The 20358-nt window shown below is 43.4% G+C and overlaps 1 protein-coding gene and 1 non-coding gene across 8 annotated transcripts in view; both read right to left on the bottom strand.

The window, feature by feature from the left end:
* The window catches only part of CNOT1 (CCR4-NOT transcription complex subunit 1), a 93865-nt gene that overhangs the window by 62069 nt on the left and 11438 nt on the right, over positions 1 to 20358 (bottom strand). For all 7 annotated transcript variants that reach the window (XM_053270866.1, XM_053270863.1, XM_053270860.1 and 4 more), the window contains exons 3-10: positions 9841 to 9948; positions 8441 to 8539; positions 6111 to 6179; positions 5593 to 5647; positions 4456 to 4659; positions 3367 to 3535; positions 2337 to 2463; positions 278 to 388 (exon numbers count right to left, since the gene is read on the bottom strand). In XM_053270866.1, the coding sequence (XP_053126841.1) occupies positions 278 to 388; positions 2337 to 2463; positions 3367 to 3535; positions 4456 to 4659; positions 5593 to 5647; positions 6111 to 6179; positions 8441 to 8539; positions 9841 to 9948 (942 nt within the window). The remainder of the gene's footprint in view (positions 1 to 277; positions 389 to 2336; positions 2464 to 3366; positions 3536 to 4455; positions 4660 to 5592; positions 5648 to 6110; positions 6180 to 8440; positions 8540 to 9840; positions 9949 to 20358) is intronic.
* LOC128334644 (U4 spliceosomal RNA) lies at positions 12369 to 12505 on the bottom strand. Its single transcript, XR_008311353.1, has one exon. It is a non-coding gene; the product is annotated as a U4 spliceosomal RNA (small nuclear RNA).

The following is a 20358-nucleotide window of genomic DNA, read 5'->3' as shown; positions in this document are numbered from 1 at the left end:
CCTCTCTGGTTAAAAATGGTCCAATTAAATTTGGCTGTATTCTCCAATAGCCACATATGAAGAATGCAAAGTTGAACCATTTAAAATATTTTGATACATAGTTTGAAAAAGTATTCAGTCTGTTAGAAACAACTGCACTAGAACCCACAAACAACTGACGCTTCCAACTGCATGTACCCACAGCAAGAGGCACGTTTGTCAAACATGACTATCTACATGCAATTCCCGTCACATACGTGAAAACACCTCTGTTTGGAACATCACATTATGAACATACCAGCTCTTTCAGCACATCAATCAAAACCTCCACATTCCACGTATGGGTTTGTGTTCCATCATTTTTATCCCTTCCATCACTCCATATTCCACTACCAGGAGCAGAGATGGACTGCAAATTAAACAGACAGGTAAACAGTAATATTTACTATTCTCCAGTAATATAAGTTGTGTGCACCGATTTTTTATTATTATTTCTTGTTTACACAGTCAGACAGGTGTTACTGACTAGTTTGTTTTATCCAGACATCGAGTCCTTCCCAAGGACCTGGGATGTCAGAGTTTTGTTATCGATATTGTTCTTGTTATTACAGATATCATCGCAGAATATAGGCTGTTCCCAGTAATGTTGCTTTATATAATCGGCTGATGGTGATTTCTGTGGCCCCTATGTTGTTGAGGTGCTCTTCAAGTTGTTTTGGAATTGCACCTAGGGCGCCAGTTACCACTGGGATTATTTTGGTCTTTTTTCTGCCACAGCCTTTCAATTTCAATTTGTAGATCTTTGTGTTGTGTTATTTTTTCTATTTCTTTTTCTTCTATTATAATTTGATTTCTATACCTCCCTTCCAAAAATGGCTCAGGGTGGTTTTCACAGAGAAATAACAAACAAATAAGATGGATCCCTGTCCCCAAAAGGCTCACAGTCTAAAAAGAAACATGACAGACACCAGCAACAGTCACTGGAAGTACTGTGCTGGGGGTGGATAGGGCCAGTTACTCTCCCTCTGCTAAATAAAGAGAATCAAATAAAAGGTGCCTCTTTGCCAAGTTAGCAGGATTAGGCATTCAAGATATAAATTCAACTGAAAAAGTGGAATTTGCATTTCACCATTTTCACACAGTTACTCTAACTGAGCAATTCTTTAACTGTGGTTCACACAGTGAATTTGTCAACTGATCCTTAAACTATGTTCAACACAGAATAAAACACTGGAGGACCTTAAGAGCAGACAGGAATGATTACAGAATTAAAATCCAGCCTTTCCTGCATTCTGATTTATCTTTACTTCATATACAGGACAAAGGAAAAGGGGAAATACTGCTAGACAGTAAAGAGCATTGCTACATTTGTGCATGTTCTGTCATTGGCCACCTGGGGATGAGGCTGTAGCTCAGTGGCGGAGCCTCTGTTTTGCATGCAGGAGGTTCCAGGTTCAATATCTGGCAGCATCTCCGGGTAGGGCCAGCAGAAACCCTGGAAAGCCACTGCCAGTCAGTGTAGACAATACTAAGCTAGGTGGACCAATGGCCCGACTTGGTATAACACGGCTTCCTATGCCATATTGGAGTGCAGAAGGAAAGGAGTGTAGAAGCCTTTCAATCAGCCCCCTACATCATACCGTCTTGTCGAGAAAATTGGGTGGTTAAGGACAGTGTGTGGTCTGGAAACTCTGCTGAAGTTAAGCAGCTATGGATCTGGTCAGTCAAGCTCTATTAAGCAAGATAGATAGATAAGAGATGGTCCATACAAAAGAAAGCAAAGCAGAATAGTGAAAAGCAAGCAGCTGCCCTTAAAGGTCTTGAGTAAAGGTCTTCCCCAGCTCTGCCAAGTTCCTTTCTAGGAGGACCTTCTGCACATAAGCATTACCTGGGCTATAGGCTCTCTCCATGCCATTCCTATCCAGGGCAGTCCTACTCCTTCCCCATCCCTATATTCTACCACACAAAATTAGAGCATATTAATAGCAGCCTGTGACACAAAGCAGTAGCCCCCAATAGCTTTTTCTGGCCCAGCAGTGGGCCAGCATCAACTCCTGTCACCAAAAGGAGATCCTAGTGCCTGGTTCCAATGAGCTGCCATCTAAACCAGAAAGGCTAGTAAGACTGAGATGCAATCAGAGCTGCAGGTTATAACCCAGGGACCTTGGAGAGCAGGTGCCAATCTCCCACTCACTGATGTGGGCAAACCATCCTCACTGGATTTATTTAACCCTTGTCACTCATTCTGCTCATGGTCACAGCAATGGAGTGGCTACAAAAACCCCTAACCATTCAAGAGTTCTGCTTAGCTAGAACCGTGACATCACACAGCCCCACCGCTCATTTAGGACACTCACCTGCAAAGGAATGCCATCTGCCAATCCCGAGTGTGTTCGAGCCATCATTCCCAAAACCCTGGCAACCTGAGCAGCTGTGACCTCTCCAACACCAAACTGTGCGATTATGTTACGGCATTCTTCAACACTAAAAATACAGTACACATTGACTTGCGTGAAGCTTGTTGTGTAGTTCTTCTATCAAGTAGGTCAATTTTAGGAAGCATTATTGAGATTCTCATCCCATTAAAAGCCATTCACTAGGTACTCAGCAGTACTTCTTAGAAACAGGATAAGCAATGTTAGGCATCTACTTTCTCTCTGCTCCTTCGAAACCGCCAGCCTCTTACTGCAGGGGGCGGAAGGGAACTCGCAATCACCCTACTTCTGCAATTTAGGCAGGCATGGGACAATTTGGAGATGAAGGAAAGCCATTCAGATGGCCCAGTTTCTGCAGCCTGCCATTGAGAATGCCTGACATACAAAAACAAAACACAGGCAAGGCAAGTTTTTCAGGCAGCTGATGTGACACCCAGAGACATAGGTAATGTGTCTCCTCTTTGCAGAGGGCAATGGGTCGATACGTGCTAGGGGTGGAAAGAGGATAGCACGGCATTTCCACACTACTGTCCACCTTGCATTTCAAAGGCATGCATGCACATTTCAAACGGCATCCCATGTAACATCTCCATGCAAAGCAAAGCAGTGTCCGAATGATAAGCACATCTCAATTAACATTTAGACACCACTTCTCCATGATAAAACGCTTATTTGCTGCTCACAGACTGTGCAGAACTCTAGAAGTAGCACAGGCTGCTGTACAATTCTCACCAAAAGAGGTGTGTGATAATGTCAATGTGTCGTCATAAGGCAATGGGCTCCCATCTCTTTCAAGTACATGAATGAGCAGTTCTTAAACAACCAAGTTACTTAAGAGGGCTTTCTACTCTCAGCACCTGCCATTCCAGTAACTTTCCTTTCCTTTCATTCTCACAAAGAGCTGTGCAAACAGAAAACTTAAGTCCCATTCTCAGGGAGGTTACCAACATACCTTGTACAAAAGCCATAGCCAACATCCTGCATGAGGTTTGCAAGAGAGCTCTCCATCATGGTTTTTGCTATCCCTCCAGAATCAGGCAGGATCCTGTCCATTAGAATGTCCCGTTTTTCAGGGTATAGGAGTGGTGCAAGCACCACGGGGCAACGTTCCTGGGGAAAATCTAAGAGCCCAGAGCACTTAAGCATTTCACAGTGATCAAATACAAAAAGCAACACAAAACTCCAATAGAGTGAGAGTGAGTGACTGTGTTTTATATTGCCAAAATGATGCTATAAAACCATCTGACTAAAAATAGTGATGGGAGAGCCTCCCATCCACCTTGACTCAGAAGCAGTTTCAATAACATTACTTTTGAGAGAGAGAGAGAGAGAGAGAGAGAGAGAGAGAGAGAGAGAGAGAGAGAGAGAGAGAGAGAGAATATGTATAGCCTGCCCTTCGAATGCACTACTGCTACTTTCCAAATATATTGGCAAATAAGGAGCTTTAGTCCATCCCATTAGATGCCATCAAGACTGTGACAGGTCTAGGAAGGCCCCTGCAATCCTCCCACAAGGGGATCCCCTGGCTTTCCCCCAAAACTTCCCAGGTGACAGCAAAGTGGCCTCACTGTGGAGCCCTCATTACACTCTGGGCTCTCACAACAGCATTTCAGGCACCAGCAACCAAGGGAAATGTAGTCCTCAGACCATTGGCCAGCAACCACAGCTATCACCTGCTAAGTTTGGCTAAGGAAGGGCAAAGTAGCAGCGCAGGGTACATGAGATGGCCCTTGCAAACCTATCCTGAACCAGACCCCAAGTTGAATTTCGACGGAAGTCACACCTTCATATTCAAGTTCCTCCCCACTTCTCCCCTGCAATTGCAAAATCCACTGCCATTGCTAATTACTGACCTTTGCTTAGGTGCACAAGTGACCTAGCAAAGGCAATATACACACAGTGTTGAAAGTATGACTCTTTCCAACATCAGATTTGCTTTTTGCATTTTTATTTAAAGAACCACAATACCTCATTTCTTTTCCTGTGTTTTTGGATTACCTCAAATCATCTGTTAGAAGCTAGGTTCCAAGACACATCTTACCTCTACGCAAAGTTTTAAGAAAAGCGTCAATCTGTTCCTGTCCAACCCCAAAGGCTCCCTTCGGTCCAAAGAGGAGATGGGAGAGGAGGAGGTGCAAGACCTCTATGGCAATATCTTGGAAGCCACCTTCTTGATTTCCACTGACGTCTGCGTCAATGTATGAACGCAGAAGATCAGGAAGCTTCTGTTTAATAAACTGAGCAGCTAGAAGGAGAAGGAGAAAAAGAGGGGCAACAGTCAACCATGCTGCTTTTAGAACACACTGAATAGCCACAAGTATGAGTTCCTTTGATTTATACAGAAACACATTGCCACTGCTCTGACAACCTTGCTCAAGACCACCTTGCATTTCCTTGCATCATTCTTTGGCTCCAACTTCCGAGTAGTTCTCCTAGAAGGTGGCGGGGCACGGCAGGGCAGGGCAGGGCAGGGAGAGAGGCTGCTGGCAGGCTGGTCAACAGCTCCCGGTGAGGGTGTCAGTCTTGGCTATGCTTAAAACCTGCTTTTTTTGCGCGATCTGCTAACTCTACTCAAATCCTGCTTGCTGTGTGCGTGTGTGTCCCTGTCCACATCCTGGTTTGCCAGTACACAGCCTCTGATGCCAAGGCATGGTTTAAAATAATATTCATGTTCAATTATGTCAGTCAAATCCCAACTGGAGTAAGAAGGAAGAACCTAGGAGAACCCTGAGAACCACCAACAGTAGTTTTACCTAAGATTTAGTCCTTACAGTTGCTCAGGTAAGTTGGAAAGCCCAAAGAACCCTGCTAACCAGAAAGCCACGAGTCAGAGGCCTATATTTTATGGCTTCCACTTGCATCACCTGGAGAGAGCTGCACACTCTGCTCAGGGTCAAATTGCTCAGTCTTTGACTGATGATGTTGGCCACATTTTCAGCCCATTTTAGGGCTGAAAATGAATTCATTTCTGCCTATTAGAAGATGGCCCTAGAATGGGGAGACAGCACCTTGTGTTCCGGTCCCTTTGGTTCATAGCTTAATTGGATCTAGGTGAAAAGATGAAAATTCCAGTGCCTGTATAAGCTACAACTCAGCAGCTATTCAACCTGTGCGCTATTCATTCCAGCTACTAAAACCTATTAAGATCTGGTGTGTGTCAGTAGAATATGTCTCTTACCAAAACCTCGAAGATCTGGGTTGAAGGAGTTCAGCAAAGCAAGGCCAAAAATAACCTATGAACAAGTAGATGAGAATTAGGAGCAGAGATGTCAATTCAGGCACAACATGCAGGCCACTGGCTGGCAGCTTGATTGGCCAGAGGAAAAATCCAGAGCTGAACACAATTTTGTTCTGCTCCTCACAGCTTTCCGTGCCCACCTTCTTCCCCACCTGCCACCAGCATTTGGCAACAACCAAGGCTGCTCATGCAGTGGATCAGCATCTGGAAGATCTTGGCACTGCTGTGACTTCCTATTCAGGTGCAATGGACAACTTTCCAACCTGTGAAAGCTCATGTGAGCTGGACTAGCAAGTATCAGAAGTTGGACGGAAAGAGGATGCTTCCACATCTTGTTTGACATAGTGGGAACACAGCTACCAGCACTGCCCGTCTTCTAAAGATTCTGCTTGTAGCCTGTCATATTGCCAATACCTGTATATGTGCTTAATGAGTTCAAGTGGAACTGACTAACCCACCTCTTGAACCTTGCTTAATTTGATAACTTTGCTCAGCTGAGTGAAGAGATGTGGTGACGGCTTAAGACTCTGAAAGAAAAACAATTGGTCAATCAGATGTTTATGTTAACAGATTTATCAGACTGTACTGTATAGCCAGGAAGGGAATACTGGACTAAGAACAGCAAAACATTCTGTAGGGTAAAACCTTAACAGATCCAAACAAAAAAAGTCTATGGCTTCACAGCCACATCAGTAGTACTTACTAGCTTCTTTTATAACTGCGTCTGTTCCCAAACTACCAAGATTTTTTCATGCCAACAGACTAGCTCTCAGTTCTTAGTATTAATCTTAATAATCGCCTTGGAATAAGTTTTTGAAAGGCAGTATATAAATTTAATAATAAATAAATAAATAAATAAATGTAGAGCATCTTGCTGCCAAAACATCCACTAGTGCTCAGCATTGTGCAGCAGTAAGTCAACCCATTTCCAAAGATATCCCGACACCCTTTCTAGAAATCCATTTGTCTACATCATAGATCAGCTGCCTCAAGAACAAAACCAAGACACCAACTGGACAATATTCACTCAATCTTTTTCTTTTTAAACAGCATTACTGTTACATTAGCTGCTGGAAGGAAAAGACAAGTTAAGCAGCAAGTTCTAACTGTTGGGAGGATGCAGGAAAGTGTATGGAAGCACAGAGACCTTATCCAGCTCCTCTGGAGTCTCAGGACATGGTTACAAGTTCAAGCGATCAGCTGCTAATGTTGAACACAAGTAGTAAATCAAGTCTCTGTCATTCACAATCTTAATCTGGATGACCCAGTGCCCTGACTGGCTGAAGCCCGTGTTGCACCCGCTCAGCTGGCTCTAACTGGGCAAACAGTACAACATCAGTTAAAGACTGGAAGAAAGAGGAAAGGGGTGGAGAACTCAATGACAGCCAAGTCAGCTTAACCAGCAGCAGATCCAGTACCCGATACATGCAGGATTACTTAGAGAAATCTGTAGGACTTTTACCCCACCTTTCCTAAATGCAGGTAGCTGCTGGTGTACTGACCACTCAGCCACAGAACTGCCCCAGCCAATCTCTTATCTGAGATGGTGCCACAACTGCCCAAGAATCCAAAAAGGAAAAAGAAACCTCAAATAAGGAACAAAACACACTCTTGCCTATTATAGATATGGATGCTGTAGGGCTGTATTCCACAGGTTATATCTATCCTTGTTCAGCTTATTTCATTCACTTCCGTAAAGCTGGCTCCTTTTCTAACAGGACAGCTGTTTCTTCTGCTGAGGGTGCTCAGACAGCTTTGGTGGATTTCAACATACACTGAAACTGATGAGTTCAGAACTTCATGGTCGGCTCATTATCTGTTACACCTAATTTGTTCTGACCTATTAACAGATGGTCCCGTAACTGAGGATGCCACACTGTAGTCACGGCCACCTTGCGAGAACATCTAGCATTCTATGTCTCCCATCTCGGTGGCAGATCTGCTAAGCAGAATGGGTTTCAGTAGACTGAATGAGTTAACTAGATACCAGCACTCTGCCTTGGGGATCCGTTTACTGGCCTTGATACTGATGGCTTGCTTGATCTGTGAAAGAACCATTGCACCCAGGAGACCTCTTGCACTGCTTTGCTTGGACAAGCTCCGGTTCTACAGAAAGTCTGAGGCAAGTGACAGTCCTTGTAGCGTCCAAGTCTGCCCTGTTCCTTTCCAGCTGCATAGGAGGCTGCCAGGTGAGGCCACACAAAGGCATGGAGTCTAAGGCCACCAATATCCTGCTGACACTCAGCTCTCTCCCTCCATTTCACCCAACCCAGGCTCTACAGTCTCGTGGCTCTTCCCGTACAAGGCTGCAGCTGGGTAGTTAGAACCAGGCAGACCTGATCCACACTGAATCCAAATACTAGTTTAATTATTGGTAGTCCTTGAAATGTGAGGGGTAGAAAAAAGAGGGATAATTTTTTCAGCTGGTACTGAACATATTTGTTACGTTCTTGGGCTGGTCATCAGAAGTATCTTACACCAGTGCTTGAGCATCTCTAATGGCTCTGAACAGTCTTTCAGGTTCAATTCCAAGTGCTGGCTATGCTCCATTAGGGCCTAAATGGCTTCTGAAGCTGTACAAGACTTATTTCAGCTGACTTCTAATAGTTAGGGTTATGGTAGCCAAGTTTTTACATCCAATTTTATGCATTCCAACGTAACTGTCTGGTTTTATGTTTTAACATAGTTTTAAGTCTCAGTGTTAGAAATGAGACAGGGTACAAACTAAAAAAGATGGGATTTTTTAGTGCTCTTATAGGACAGTACTCTTTATGAAGTGCATACAAACCTTCTGATAGTGCAAAGGATTTTCAATAGCATAGGACAGTGTCGAAATAAAGTTTGGCTTTGTAATCAAGGATGCACACTCCTGGATCAGAAACTGAGTCTGAAAAGAAAGGAAACTGCTGTAGCAAAGGCATTTTTAAAGCATACAATATGGCTACAAAACACACAATTCAGTGTTTTTCTGGAGAAGACCTGAGACCAATATCCATCAGAATACTTCTTACCATGGGTCACTTTACATATATTTTTAGACCATACTAGAAAGCTGAACACACAAGTATGAATAGTCTGAAACAAGGTCTGAACTAGATGCATAAGTCTTAGTCACTACAGGACATGCCCAGCGCAACCACCACTGCTACAGATTTCACATCCAGAACAGGAATCTATCTATATATTTAATCTCCGTAGACGTGCCTCTGTGGGGATGCGTCCCGGCAGCACAGCGGATTGGCTGGGAAGCAGAGGTGCCGGATTGGCTGGGCAGTGCAGCTCACGCGCGGCAGGATTCATGAGACTGTTGAGCTGCCTGATTGGACTGGGTGCACCACCCAGGAGAATTGGCTGGCTGAGAAGCTGTGAGGCGACAGCCAGCGGGCCTGGCCGCAAAGTGAAGATGTGGTGGCGGGCCCGGCCGCGGGGTGGCAATGCAGCGACAGGTCTGGCCGAGGTGGCAGCATTCGGCCCAGCAGCCTGGGCTCGGCACTCAGCCTGCCCGGGGACTGGGGCAGGTGGCGGGGGGGGGGGAGGTAGCCAGCTCCAAAGAGCGAACAGATGCTCTGTGCGGGGGTCGGCTAGTGCAAACTAAAAAACCCCTAAAATATATTGTATTGAAAAATAAAGGCAAGTCTAATAACTGGTAAGCCTTAAACGGAAAAGTTGTTTCAGCTACTGAACTATTTAAGTATGAACACAGATCTGGAGGAAAAAACAATTCCAACTGGGTTCAGAAGCAACACTATTTCAAAGCGTCTGCTAAACAAGCTCAATGTTAACTTGTGTCCTTTAGTGGTTTGGAAAGTGTTAACAGTTCTGGTAATCATGTCCATATGCAGGAAAGTCTCTGCACAGCCTTTGGTGTCCAAAATGGACACTAAGTCAATCTAAAGGAACAGCTCCTCCCATTTATTTAGCCCCAGTGGCCTTGTTTGTAGGTCCCTTAAACAGAAGGGGCTTACTTCACTTTTTAACAAGTCTTACACTGTAGACCAACTGGCTGTTTTTAATTTGTGTTAGTGGGATATTTAATGGCTGTTTAAAAAGTGCTTTTTATAATGTGAATTTTCACAATGGGTTTTGTAAGCCACCACTGAAGCCCCTGTGTAGGCTGAGCATTACAGGGTAAAAAGGTAAAAAACAAACAAGGCAATTAACTGGCAGCTCTTAAAGTGAAGAATTTACCTGATGGAAATCTTTGCCACTGCTTTTACCATCGCCACTGAAATCCACGTGCGAGAATAGACAGCGTAGTAAATGCCTGTCTGCCTCGGGGCCGTGCCGATTCACAATCTAGGTGCAAGAAACAAAGAAAAAACTTAATGTAAATAGTGTCAGCCATCTGTAGTCCATAGTACAGAAGGAAAGACTAAGATATTGATTTCCAAGCTGCATAGAGAACTCGCTGAAATACCTTGTATTTGCTCAGGACCCACCTACTGGTTCTGCCTGTAACTAGGAAGCCATCCAAGTCATGCTTGGATAGTTGAGCTGTTTTGCCACCATCTATTGCCAACCCTTTTATAAGGCTCCCAAATGCCCTCCACAAGGGCCACATCACTAGACAGAGCAAGCAAGGTAACTCAGCCTGCAGAATGGTGAGGAGAAAGAAGCAAGCAAGTGGATAGACACTGAAAAGTGGTGCGTTAGGTTTCTCCCACCCCTTCTCCATTTGCAGACTTCTGACAAAGTCTGTGGCCTTTTGCTTTCACATCAAAACTGGATAAACAACATAGGAAGTTGCCCTATACAGAGTCAGACCAATGGTCCATTTAGTTCAGAATTGTCTACACTGACTGGCAGTGGCTCTCCAAGGTTACAGGCAGAAGTCTCTCCCAGCACTACCTGAAGATACCAAGGAGGGAACCTGGGACCTTCTGCATGCAAGCAGATGCTTTACCACTGAGCTAAGGTCCCATCCCTTAAGGGCAATATCTTACAGCAGACTGTGCTCACATGTAGTCACCCATCCAAATGCAGATCGGGACAGACCCTCCTTAGCAAAGGGGACAATTTATGCTTGCTACTGCAAGACCAGCTGTTCTCCCCTTTTTAAAGTATTTTAACTACTAGGCACCAGTTCTGCATGGAGTTGAGGAAAATCAGAGAGAAAAAGAGATAGATTAAAAAGTTTCAAGCGCCATTTTGGAGGCCTGTTTTTCACTTGCTGATTGGTTTTCTGGCACTGGCTTTTGCTTGGCACGCTATCTCCTTGCTTCTCAATTTGCTTATCATCATACAAATCAAGTGTTGTCATGGGCAATTGTACCCCATTGGCTGGGGGGAGGAAAGAGGGAACACAGGAGGGAATTTCAAAATGTATTCAAAGGGACTGGGAGGCAGAGAGAGCCCTTATGGTTCTTTTGAAGAGGATACACCAGGAGGAAGAAGGTGGGTTTGATTTTGTGGTTTTCTTTTCTCAGTACCAAGCATAAAATGCTGTCCTATTGCTGGGTTTTCTTTTCTCAGCACTGAGCATAATATGCTGTGCTATTGCTTCTATAACTACCTGGTTTTGCGGGATCTGATTGACAAAAGCAGAACTTGGGTGCCAGAACTTAATTTGGTTTTATGAGTTAGTGTTGTGGTGAGAAATGGGCAATGGCAGCAAGCGGGGGCGGGGGTGTTTGCATACACATAGTAAATGAATACATGTTTTCTGATTTTAATTGTATTATGTGTTTTTTAAATTAATGTAAAATGCCCTGAGCCACTTTAGGAAGGGCGGTATATAAACTGAATAAGATAGATATATAAATGGATGGATGGATGGATTTGGGGACATGGGGTAGAGCTGAGCAAGGAGAAGGAATATGGATATAAATGCAATGGACAAGGGAGAGGAATGGAAAGCAGAACATATTCATCCAGCCCTGTGGAAACAACTTCTGAGAGTAAATTTCAGGGCTAAGAGTGGCCAGACCAAGAATTGTGTTTGCTGATAAAGGATGAAAATAAGTCACACCAGTGAGTTAGTGGAAGTCACTTAAACAACTGGATTTGGAGATCACTGAAGTGGTAATCCAGCTTTTAACAGCAGTATCCCCTTCTGCAGGTGAGAGTTTTTTCTTCCTTGGGGTTTTCAGTCTAAACTGACAAATTTGGAAACTGAAAAAGCTTGTCTCTTATTCTATGAACAAACAGGTAGACAAAGATGAAGACAACTGAGTTGTATCACTCAATATTTTAAGTTCCTCATGTTGACTTGGCTGAAATTGCCTATTTAATTTTTTAAAATTACATTTATAACTAAAATAGTTAGCAATTAAAAATACACGTGTGTGTTTTGTTAAAATATTTGTTGGTTGGTTGGTTGTTGAAAACCAAAACAAGCAAGCTTCTTAGTACCATTTCAAAGCCTGTATGGTGGTGGCAATCATTACCTAACACATGATAGAAATATCCTTCAAATATCCATTATTAATTGAACTGGATCTGGTTCATCTCCTAATGGCTTCACAAGTATGTATCTGCATTGATAAAATGACTAAATCATCATCCAATTTTTGGATGAAAATTAATGGGGGGGGGGGAGTCAGAATAAAATTGCTCTTCAAAACATTAGCCACTAAATGAAATCCCTCAGGGCTCCATTCTGTAACCTATGCTTTTTAAACATCTACATGAAACCACTGGGTGAGGTCATAAGAGGATTTAGTGCTGGGTGTTATCAATATGCTGACAAGACCCAAATCTATTTCTTCTTGTCATCAATTTCAGGAAACGGTATTAGCCCCTTAAATGCCCACCTACAGGCAGTAATGTGCTGTATGAGGGAAAAGTTTTCAATTAGCAATAATCGTGCCACGGATTAACCTCATTGGCTACGATACTGCCACTGCGATAAAAAACTGAAGCGGAATCCAAGCAAGACAAAGGTGCTCATTGTTGGGAGGTCATAATTTGCAGGACGGGATAGAACCTCATGTTCTGGATGAGGTTACACTCCCCCAGAAAGAACCAGTTTGTAGCTTGGGAGCAGCGTTCTCTTTTATTTTTTATCTATGTGTGGACTGAGTTTTGTTCTGGGTGGCAGTATCAAGGCAGTGTGTGTGCATGTGCATTCAGAGTGAGACCTTCCTGACTAAACCTGAGCGGGATCTAAAATTAACTGAGCGGACATCAAAGAATGTGTGAGCATGTGCACATGCTCACACCTTAGAGGGAACATAGCTTGGGAGTGCTTTTGGACCCAGGTCTCACCCTCATACCTCAGGTTGAGGCTGTGGCTAGGAGCACTCTTTACCAGCTGCAGTTGATTTGACAACTCTGCCCTCTCCTTGAGGAGAATGACCTGAAAGTGGTACATCAGCTGGTAACCTCCAGGTTTGACTACTGCAATGCCCTCTATGTAAGGCTGTCTTTGTACATAGTTCGGAAACTTCAGTTAGTTCAAAATATGGCAACCAGATTGGTCTCTGGGGTATCCCGAAGAGACCACATTATGCCAGTTCTTAAACAGTTGCATTGGTTGCTGATGTGTTTCTGGGCATGGTACAAAAGTACTGGTTATTACCTTAATTTAAAGCCTTGAGTGGCTTAGGTCCAGGTTACCTGGGAGAGTGCCTTTCTCTACAAGATCCCCGTCAGGAGGGGTCTGCCTTTGGGTGCCACCGGTTCATCTGACAGCAACCTGGGTTGGGCCGCCCCAGTTGTCACCTATGGGTTGTGGAACATGTTGCCCGTAAAGGATTATCTTCCTTGGAAGCCTTCACGAGAACACTAAAGACCCATCTTTTTAGCTTGGCTTTTAATATCTAGTTTTAATTTTAATCTGGTTTTAAATGTTTTCTAACTTTAATTGTTTCATTGTGCTTTTTATTTTAATGCAAGCCACCCTGAGCCACTTTAGGGCGGGCAGCATAGAATCTTAATAAATAAATACTATATATTTTGAAGAATTTGTTTGTACAAAATAGTAAATGACCTACAAATACCAAATAATCCTGCTGCTCAAATTAGCTGAATACCCTACTTATTATACAAGGATAAGCTCGGTGGACATTTTTCTCAAAACAATTTTGGGAAGAAATTCTGAATATCCTCCTTCCCGATGACCTACAGATGCCACATTTTGCATGAACAATCCAGCCACTTAAACTGGCTAAATGCATTACTTGTTATACTGAAATATGCTCGGGGAAATGTTTAAAAATATTTTAGTTTTTTAAAGACAAAATTCTGAATATAACCATCATTTTAAATGTTATTGTTAAGATTCTGAACACTCAATCAGATCAATAATTCCAAAATGACACCATGCCCCCAAAACCCGAAGATCTTTCTCAGATTCAAATTTGCCATATGGTCATTATTTCATAGAACAAATGTTCAAAATTGAAATCCTACACACTTCAAACTGTTCTTTTACTTCCCTTTTGCAAGCACATTAATAAGACATTCTGTTACATATATTTAATTTCTTGAACTTTCCTAGAAGTGCAATCTACACAAAATGACTTTGCCCAGTCTAGGACAGGTCTCACCTAGTAGTTGCTTTATAATGTATAGTGTGTTATTTTCCTTCTAAAAACGAAACCTACACCTCTGAGTAGTGATAAATATACATTTATTTATTGTTTATTTCTTACATTTATAAACCACCCCCATCCAGAGGCTCTGGGCAGTATACAACTAGTTTAACATAAACAACAAATCATTTAAAACACACTACTTAAATTAATATAAAAACAATTTTAACAATTTAAAACCAATTAAAATACTTAAAAACAGCTTTAAAACCTTGGAAGGCCAGGCCAAACAAGTAAGTCATTAAAAGTAAAGTGCGCCATCAAGTTGGTGTCGACTCCTGGAGAACAAAGAAAGAGCCCTGTGGTTTTTCTTTGGTAGCATACAGGAGGGGTTTACCATTGCCATCTCCCGTGCAGCTTTCTTAAAGGCCAACAGCAAGCCTAAACTGCGCATATCTGCCAGGATTGCATTCCATATGCCAGGAGCAGCTACAGAGAAGGCCCAGTTCCAAGTCACCACCAGACATACTGGTGGTAACTGGAGACGGACCTCTCCAGATGACCTCAACATGCGATGGGGATCATACAGAAGAAGGCGCTCTAAGGTAACCCTAAGGTATTAAGGTTGTATCAGAGAACAAGAATGCACTTTTATTAGAAAAGGATGATTCAATAGAATCTTCCTGACAAGTGATTTAAGTTGTGATTTAAATCATTAAAATTGAACCCTGAAAGTTCTCCATATTCCTTTCTTGGTACCAACCACTGGTCCAACATTGGGGCACAACAAAGCAGTGTCCCAAAAGTCCTGTAAGGTACAGGACATTAGACTAGACTCAGGATTTTAACACACACTGAAGGACCCCTTGAATTAAAGATGCAAATACATAATCCTGTTGTGTTTGGTGAATGTGTGCAGGGAGGTCAAAGGGACTGCTCTATTTTGCACACCTATTCACTGGAGGCCCAAGATGTAGCAGTCCCCTGAGGGAAATGGGTCAAAATATCTCAACCCAAAATGGGTTGGATGTGGCTGAAGGCTTTGTAGACCTCAGCAATACACAAATTCACCTGCTTAGAGGGAGATGCCAAAAACTATTCTACTCTGCCTCTAACCCATATAATAAGTGACAAAGAGGGAGGAGAAACATCTGAAAGGCCTAGGAGAAACATAAGTAAGGTTTGAAGGGCTGTTGAAGCAATGCTATTCCATCTCCTTCCAACACTGAAGGTTAGGACAGAAGGAAAGGGAAAGCTAGATATTGTTCATCTGATGATAATGTGAACTGGCCTTCAGAACACAAGATGTATAAGTGTGTGAAGCACTATATTTTTGTGAAATAAACAGTGGATCAGCCAATCAGGTGACTAACTCAGACATTCTATGTGCAGAGCAAAGCTGAAACAGAAAAGCTGTCTTAATGGTAAGAAGCAGAGAGGTTTGGTTGAGTGATTTAATAAGGGGGTTAGCTGGACAGAGCCAGTTACATCAGAGTAGTAGGAAACCACCGTACAACAATAAAGGAATACTGTATGAGGGGTAGGGAACCTATCAGAGACAGCAGATATGCCTTATTATAAGGCTGGTTAAGGCACAACTCTAGACCAGGGATTCCCAACTTGGTGGCCTCCAGATGTTGTGAAACTACAACTCCCATCAGCTCCAGCCCCAATAAATTGTAGCTGGGGCTGATGGGAATTGTGGTTCAGCAACATCTGGAGGCTTCCAAGTTGGGAATCCTTGGTCTAGAGTAGACCATCTTGGAGGAGCACTAAGATAACAAGCTCTTTAAGTTTCTTGAGGGGAGAGGCCTTTGACGTGAGACTAGCAGGACTGAGCACAAGTGGGGTGGTAAACTTGGCTGGTGAGTCTGTACCAACAGCTAAGAGAGTGTCAAAGACCTCAGCAATACATTCTAGGCCCCCCATCACTGTTCCCTCTAAGGTGTGCGCTCACAAGTTTTTGGATGTCCGCTCAGTTTATTTTCGATCCCGCTCAGGTTGACTCAGGAAGGCCCCATTCTGAATGCATGTGCGCGTACACTGCCTTGATACTTCCGCCCAGAACAAAACTCATTCCACACAGAGATGAAAAAAAACTGGAGGGACCACTGGCCCCCATGCCAACACACTCAGTGTCTGAGTAGAGTTAGAGGAGGCCTGAACTGGAATAGTTGAAACAGTCTTTGACTGAATGGATCTGGAAAGAGAGGAGGCTTCAGTGAAGGCTAGTTCTGAAGACCGACTACTGCCAAAGCAGGGATGCCTTGGCCATCTCTGAGCTGCAAGGTCTTTCTGGTCTTGACAAGGGCTGTGGCAAAAAGCAGAAACCTCCGTGGCCAAGGCTGAGTTAGCATGTCAATGCTCTGTGTTTGGCTCCCCCTGGTTCTGGAAAAGTAATTTCCTGACATTGGTACTGGATGCACCAAACAGGTCCCAAACCAGCATTATGCAATACTCAAAGATCTAAGGGAACAGAGTTGTGAAGGCTTCATTGACGGGGGTGGGGAGCGTCAAGGCTATGCCCACTTAGCCAGTCTGCCCGGATTGGTTATTTAGTCAGTTTATATACTTCCCTCCATAAAGTGGCAGAGGGTGGTTTACATTAAAACCAAACACACATAACAAAACAGTTTTAAAAAATTGATAATGCCATGAAAAGCCTCAACACACAAGACCTGTTGGTCTGCCCAGGGAACAAACCATGCAGGGCCAGGGACCCGACTCCCTTCTGCTTGCTGATGTAGGGGAGTGTCAATGTATCTTTCACATGTAACATGATGTGAACCTACCTCACAGGGTTGTTGTGAGGAGAAATATAACTATGTACCCTGCTCTGGGCTCCTTAGAGGAAGAGCAGAATATAAATGTAAAAATGAATGGAATGAATGAATGAAACAAAAAACATGTGGGCACTAGAGAGCTTGTGTTGGAAAAGCACACTGGCTATGCACAAAGCATGTAGGCTAGGCAAACTGCTCATCTCAAGCAGGCTGATGCTCACACAAGGAATTTGTTCTGTGCCGCTGTAGCCTGCTAGCCAGGATTCCCAGAGACACATTTTCTTTTTCTCACTCTTTTAAAAAATAACCTTATCAGGTAAGGTTTGACCACTCCCCTGTGTGAAAGAGCAAAAAGAAAGAGAACCAGAAACAAGAGGGTGGGTCCTTGCAGCCAGTGGGGGCCACCATATACCAACAGGACTTGTGACACTCCCACAGGGGCCACAATCACATGGACACAGCCTGTATGAGGGAGGATGCCACCCTGGGGAACCAAGTGGTGGGGGCAGCAGTAATATGCCACCATTGAGTGCAGACTCCATTCATAAAGCATTTCTACTCCTGTGTGGAGTAGAGAGCACTCAGTTTTAGATTGCTGACTGGTGCCAAGTAGGAGCTGCTCGCCAGTTCCACTTGATCTTCCTACTTGGATGTTTTGTTGAACCAAGTCTTCTAACAGGAAGAAGTCATTTACAGAAAGGGCAGAGACTGAGCCGAGCCAGTAAGCTTGGTCCTGAGCAGGCTTCTGTTTTTCCACAGAGACGCAGCAGATGAAGGTCAGGGTTCCAGCATAGGGCCAGGCAAAATATCTGTGAAGGTCTGCTCAGGACTAATGCCCTTGGCACAACCATTCTGGTAACAGTTCCAGGGAGCACAGGAGGTAAAACCAGCAGGTGGTCTAGACTGAAGCATGCAACAAAATTCCTGCAACACATCTATGAACTTAGTAAGGCTTGAGGCCACGCAGTCACCAGTAATGGACTCATTTTGTCAAGGACTTGTATTTTTTTTTTTTTTAATGAGGCAAATGCTTTAGAGAGAGCAGAGTCAAGTACATCATCCTTTATTCACATTGTCAGGAAATCTAACATTCATCAGAAAATTTGTGGGATTGTTTTATTTAATTCAATTGATGTATATCTCACCACAGCAAAAGGCTACTAACAAAAAAAAGGGAAACACAATAGAAAGGCATCATTTAATTACTTAATAAGTAGAAAGCTTTCAGCTGGGAAGACAATCTAAGATTTATTTTAACACTGAATACTCCCAGTCCTATGGTGGAGTTTGATAAACAGCTGGTTAAAGCTCTTGAAAGTTTCCTTCATCTGACAATCAAGAACTCAAATGCAAAAAAAATTTTTACAGCATTTCCCCCAGAGTGAGCCAGAACTGAGCCCAAGTCTAAAGCCTCTTGGTTGCCTTGAATCTGAACTGGAGCCCCTAAACATAAGTGCCAATCAATTCAAAACCTGTTCAGCAATCAGGCACTCAGATTATTATTTTGAGGGGTGATTAGGGTTCCCATCTGCTCCAACCATATTTGGAGTCACTATATTTTCCAGAGAGCCATCTCAAGAGGAGGAGAAGGGAGGCAGGGCCTAGGACATGTCATCCTCCTGGTGCTCAAGTAGAGCCTTGCTCATCCACTGGCTCTTCTCCAGCAAGAAGCCTCAATGTAGTAAATTCTTAAATTGAGGCTGAAAGCTCTTGTGGCTTTTTGGCACTATAGTTCTTGCTTGTTGATGCTCTACTATTCAAGCTAAACAGTGGGTTTTCCAGTTTTTATCCTGTTATATGCATTTTGTTTGTAAAAATTCTTTAAAAGATTCAAAAATAAATTTAGCCAAATATTCTCTAAAGTGATATCATTAACACTGTAATTCATTTTAGACAATTGCATTGCAAACAGAATAGATCTACATTATTCTGCATGGAAAATTATCTAAATCGCTACAAATCAGAACCAAACCACTTTTTTAAAGTTCATGTTTGAACAGAAGAGCTAAAGAATACTGAAGAATCTTAACCAACGCCAAGTGCTCAGCTATCTGCCATGAAATAGTGTGTGCAGCCAGACAGAATGATCTTATTTATTTATTTATTTATTTATTTTTACATTTATATACTGCCTTTCGTTAAAAGAAAACCCCAAGGCGGTTTACAAAAGTTAAAACATTCAATAAAAAGGCAATAAAAACATCAAGCAAAAAATATAAAAACATATAAAAACAGGCATAAAAACAATACAAAAGATAAAAAACATACAGAAGCAGCAGTAAAAATGATTATGTAAAAGCCTGGGTAAAAAGCCAAGTCTTTACAAGCTTTCTAAAAGCCGTGATGGCGTCCGAGGAACAAATGGCCACTGGGAGAGCATTCCAGAGTCTGGGGGCAGCAACAGAGTACACGACAGCCGGGCCTCTCTCATTGTCGGCACCCGGAGCAGGGCCCCCCCAGATGTCCTCATCAAGCGGGCAGCAACCCTTGGGAGCAGGCGGTCCCTCAAATACCCCGGGCCCAAACCGTTTAGGGCTTTAAAGGTCAAAACCAGCACCTTGAATTGGACCTGGAAACGAACCGGCAGCCAGTGCAACTCTTTCAAAATGGGGGTGATGTGTTCCCAAGGGGCAGCTCCGGATAAAACCCTCGCTGCCATGTTTTGCACTTATCCCTTGCTGACTGAGTAAGAGAGTGACTTATTAATTCCCACCAGGAGTCTGAATTTCAGGGAGGAGGAGGAGCACCAAAACTCCCTCCTCCTCATTTGCAAACAGCATTTTCATTGGACTATAGTAGGAGGAAGCTCCGCCATCATTCCCCTACATTTCGAGTAAAATGCTTCTAACACAGGCATGTCCTTCCCCAGCACAGGCACACATACACCTCCCCCTACTCTTAAAGGAGCCCTCAGGGAATTATATCACTTGCTATTCCAAAGCAGCATGACTATCTCACCTTCAGAGGAACTCCTTTCCCTTTCCCTCCCACAACTCACAGCTCAAATCTTTTGTTCTTCTAGAAACCTTCTTTGAAATAATTCTCTCCCTTGAATTTCAAAGAGAATGTCATGGTTCCTTCAAGGAGGAACCAAAATTCAAAGAGGAATCTCTGCTTTCCTCTTAAGGATAAGCTTCTGAGAATTCCTCAGACAGTTTCACCACACCCCTGAGCAGAAGTAGGAGACTTAAACATGGGACTAGAACAGAAGCCCCATGAGGGTTTGGGACAGGACTCTGTCTGGACAGTAGTGCAGGGGGTGTGTGTGTGTGTGTGTGCCACCAGAGGCACACTGGATTGCCCACTATTGCATTTCCTTTGTTAAAGCACAGTGACAGTCCTTCAGTGTTGCAGAAGAGATATTGTGCAATAGAATTTATATGGGAGGGGGGAGGACAGCGGGGCTGTACTGAACAGGAGTGGGTCGCCCAGCTGGCAGTTCCGCAGTA

Source organism: Hemicordylus capensis, chromosome 9, assembly GCF_027244095.1.
Source record: "Hemicordylus capensis ecotype Gifberg chromosome 9, rHemCap1.1.pri, whole genome shotgun sequence".
NCBI lineage: Eukaryota > Metazoa > Chordata > Lepidosauria > Squamata > Cordylidae > Hemicordylus > Hemicordylus capensis.
The sequence above is the reverse complement of the archived record's forward strand: the minus strand, read 5'-3'. Positions and strand labels throughout refer to the sequence as shown.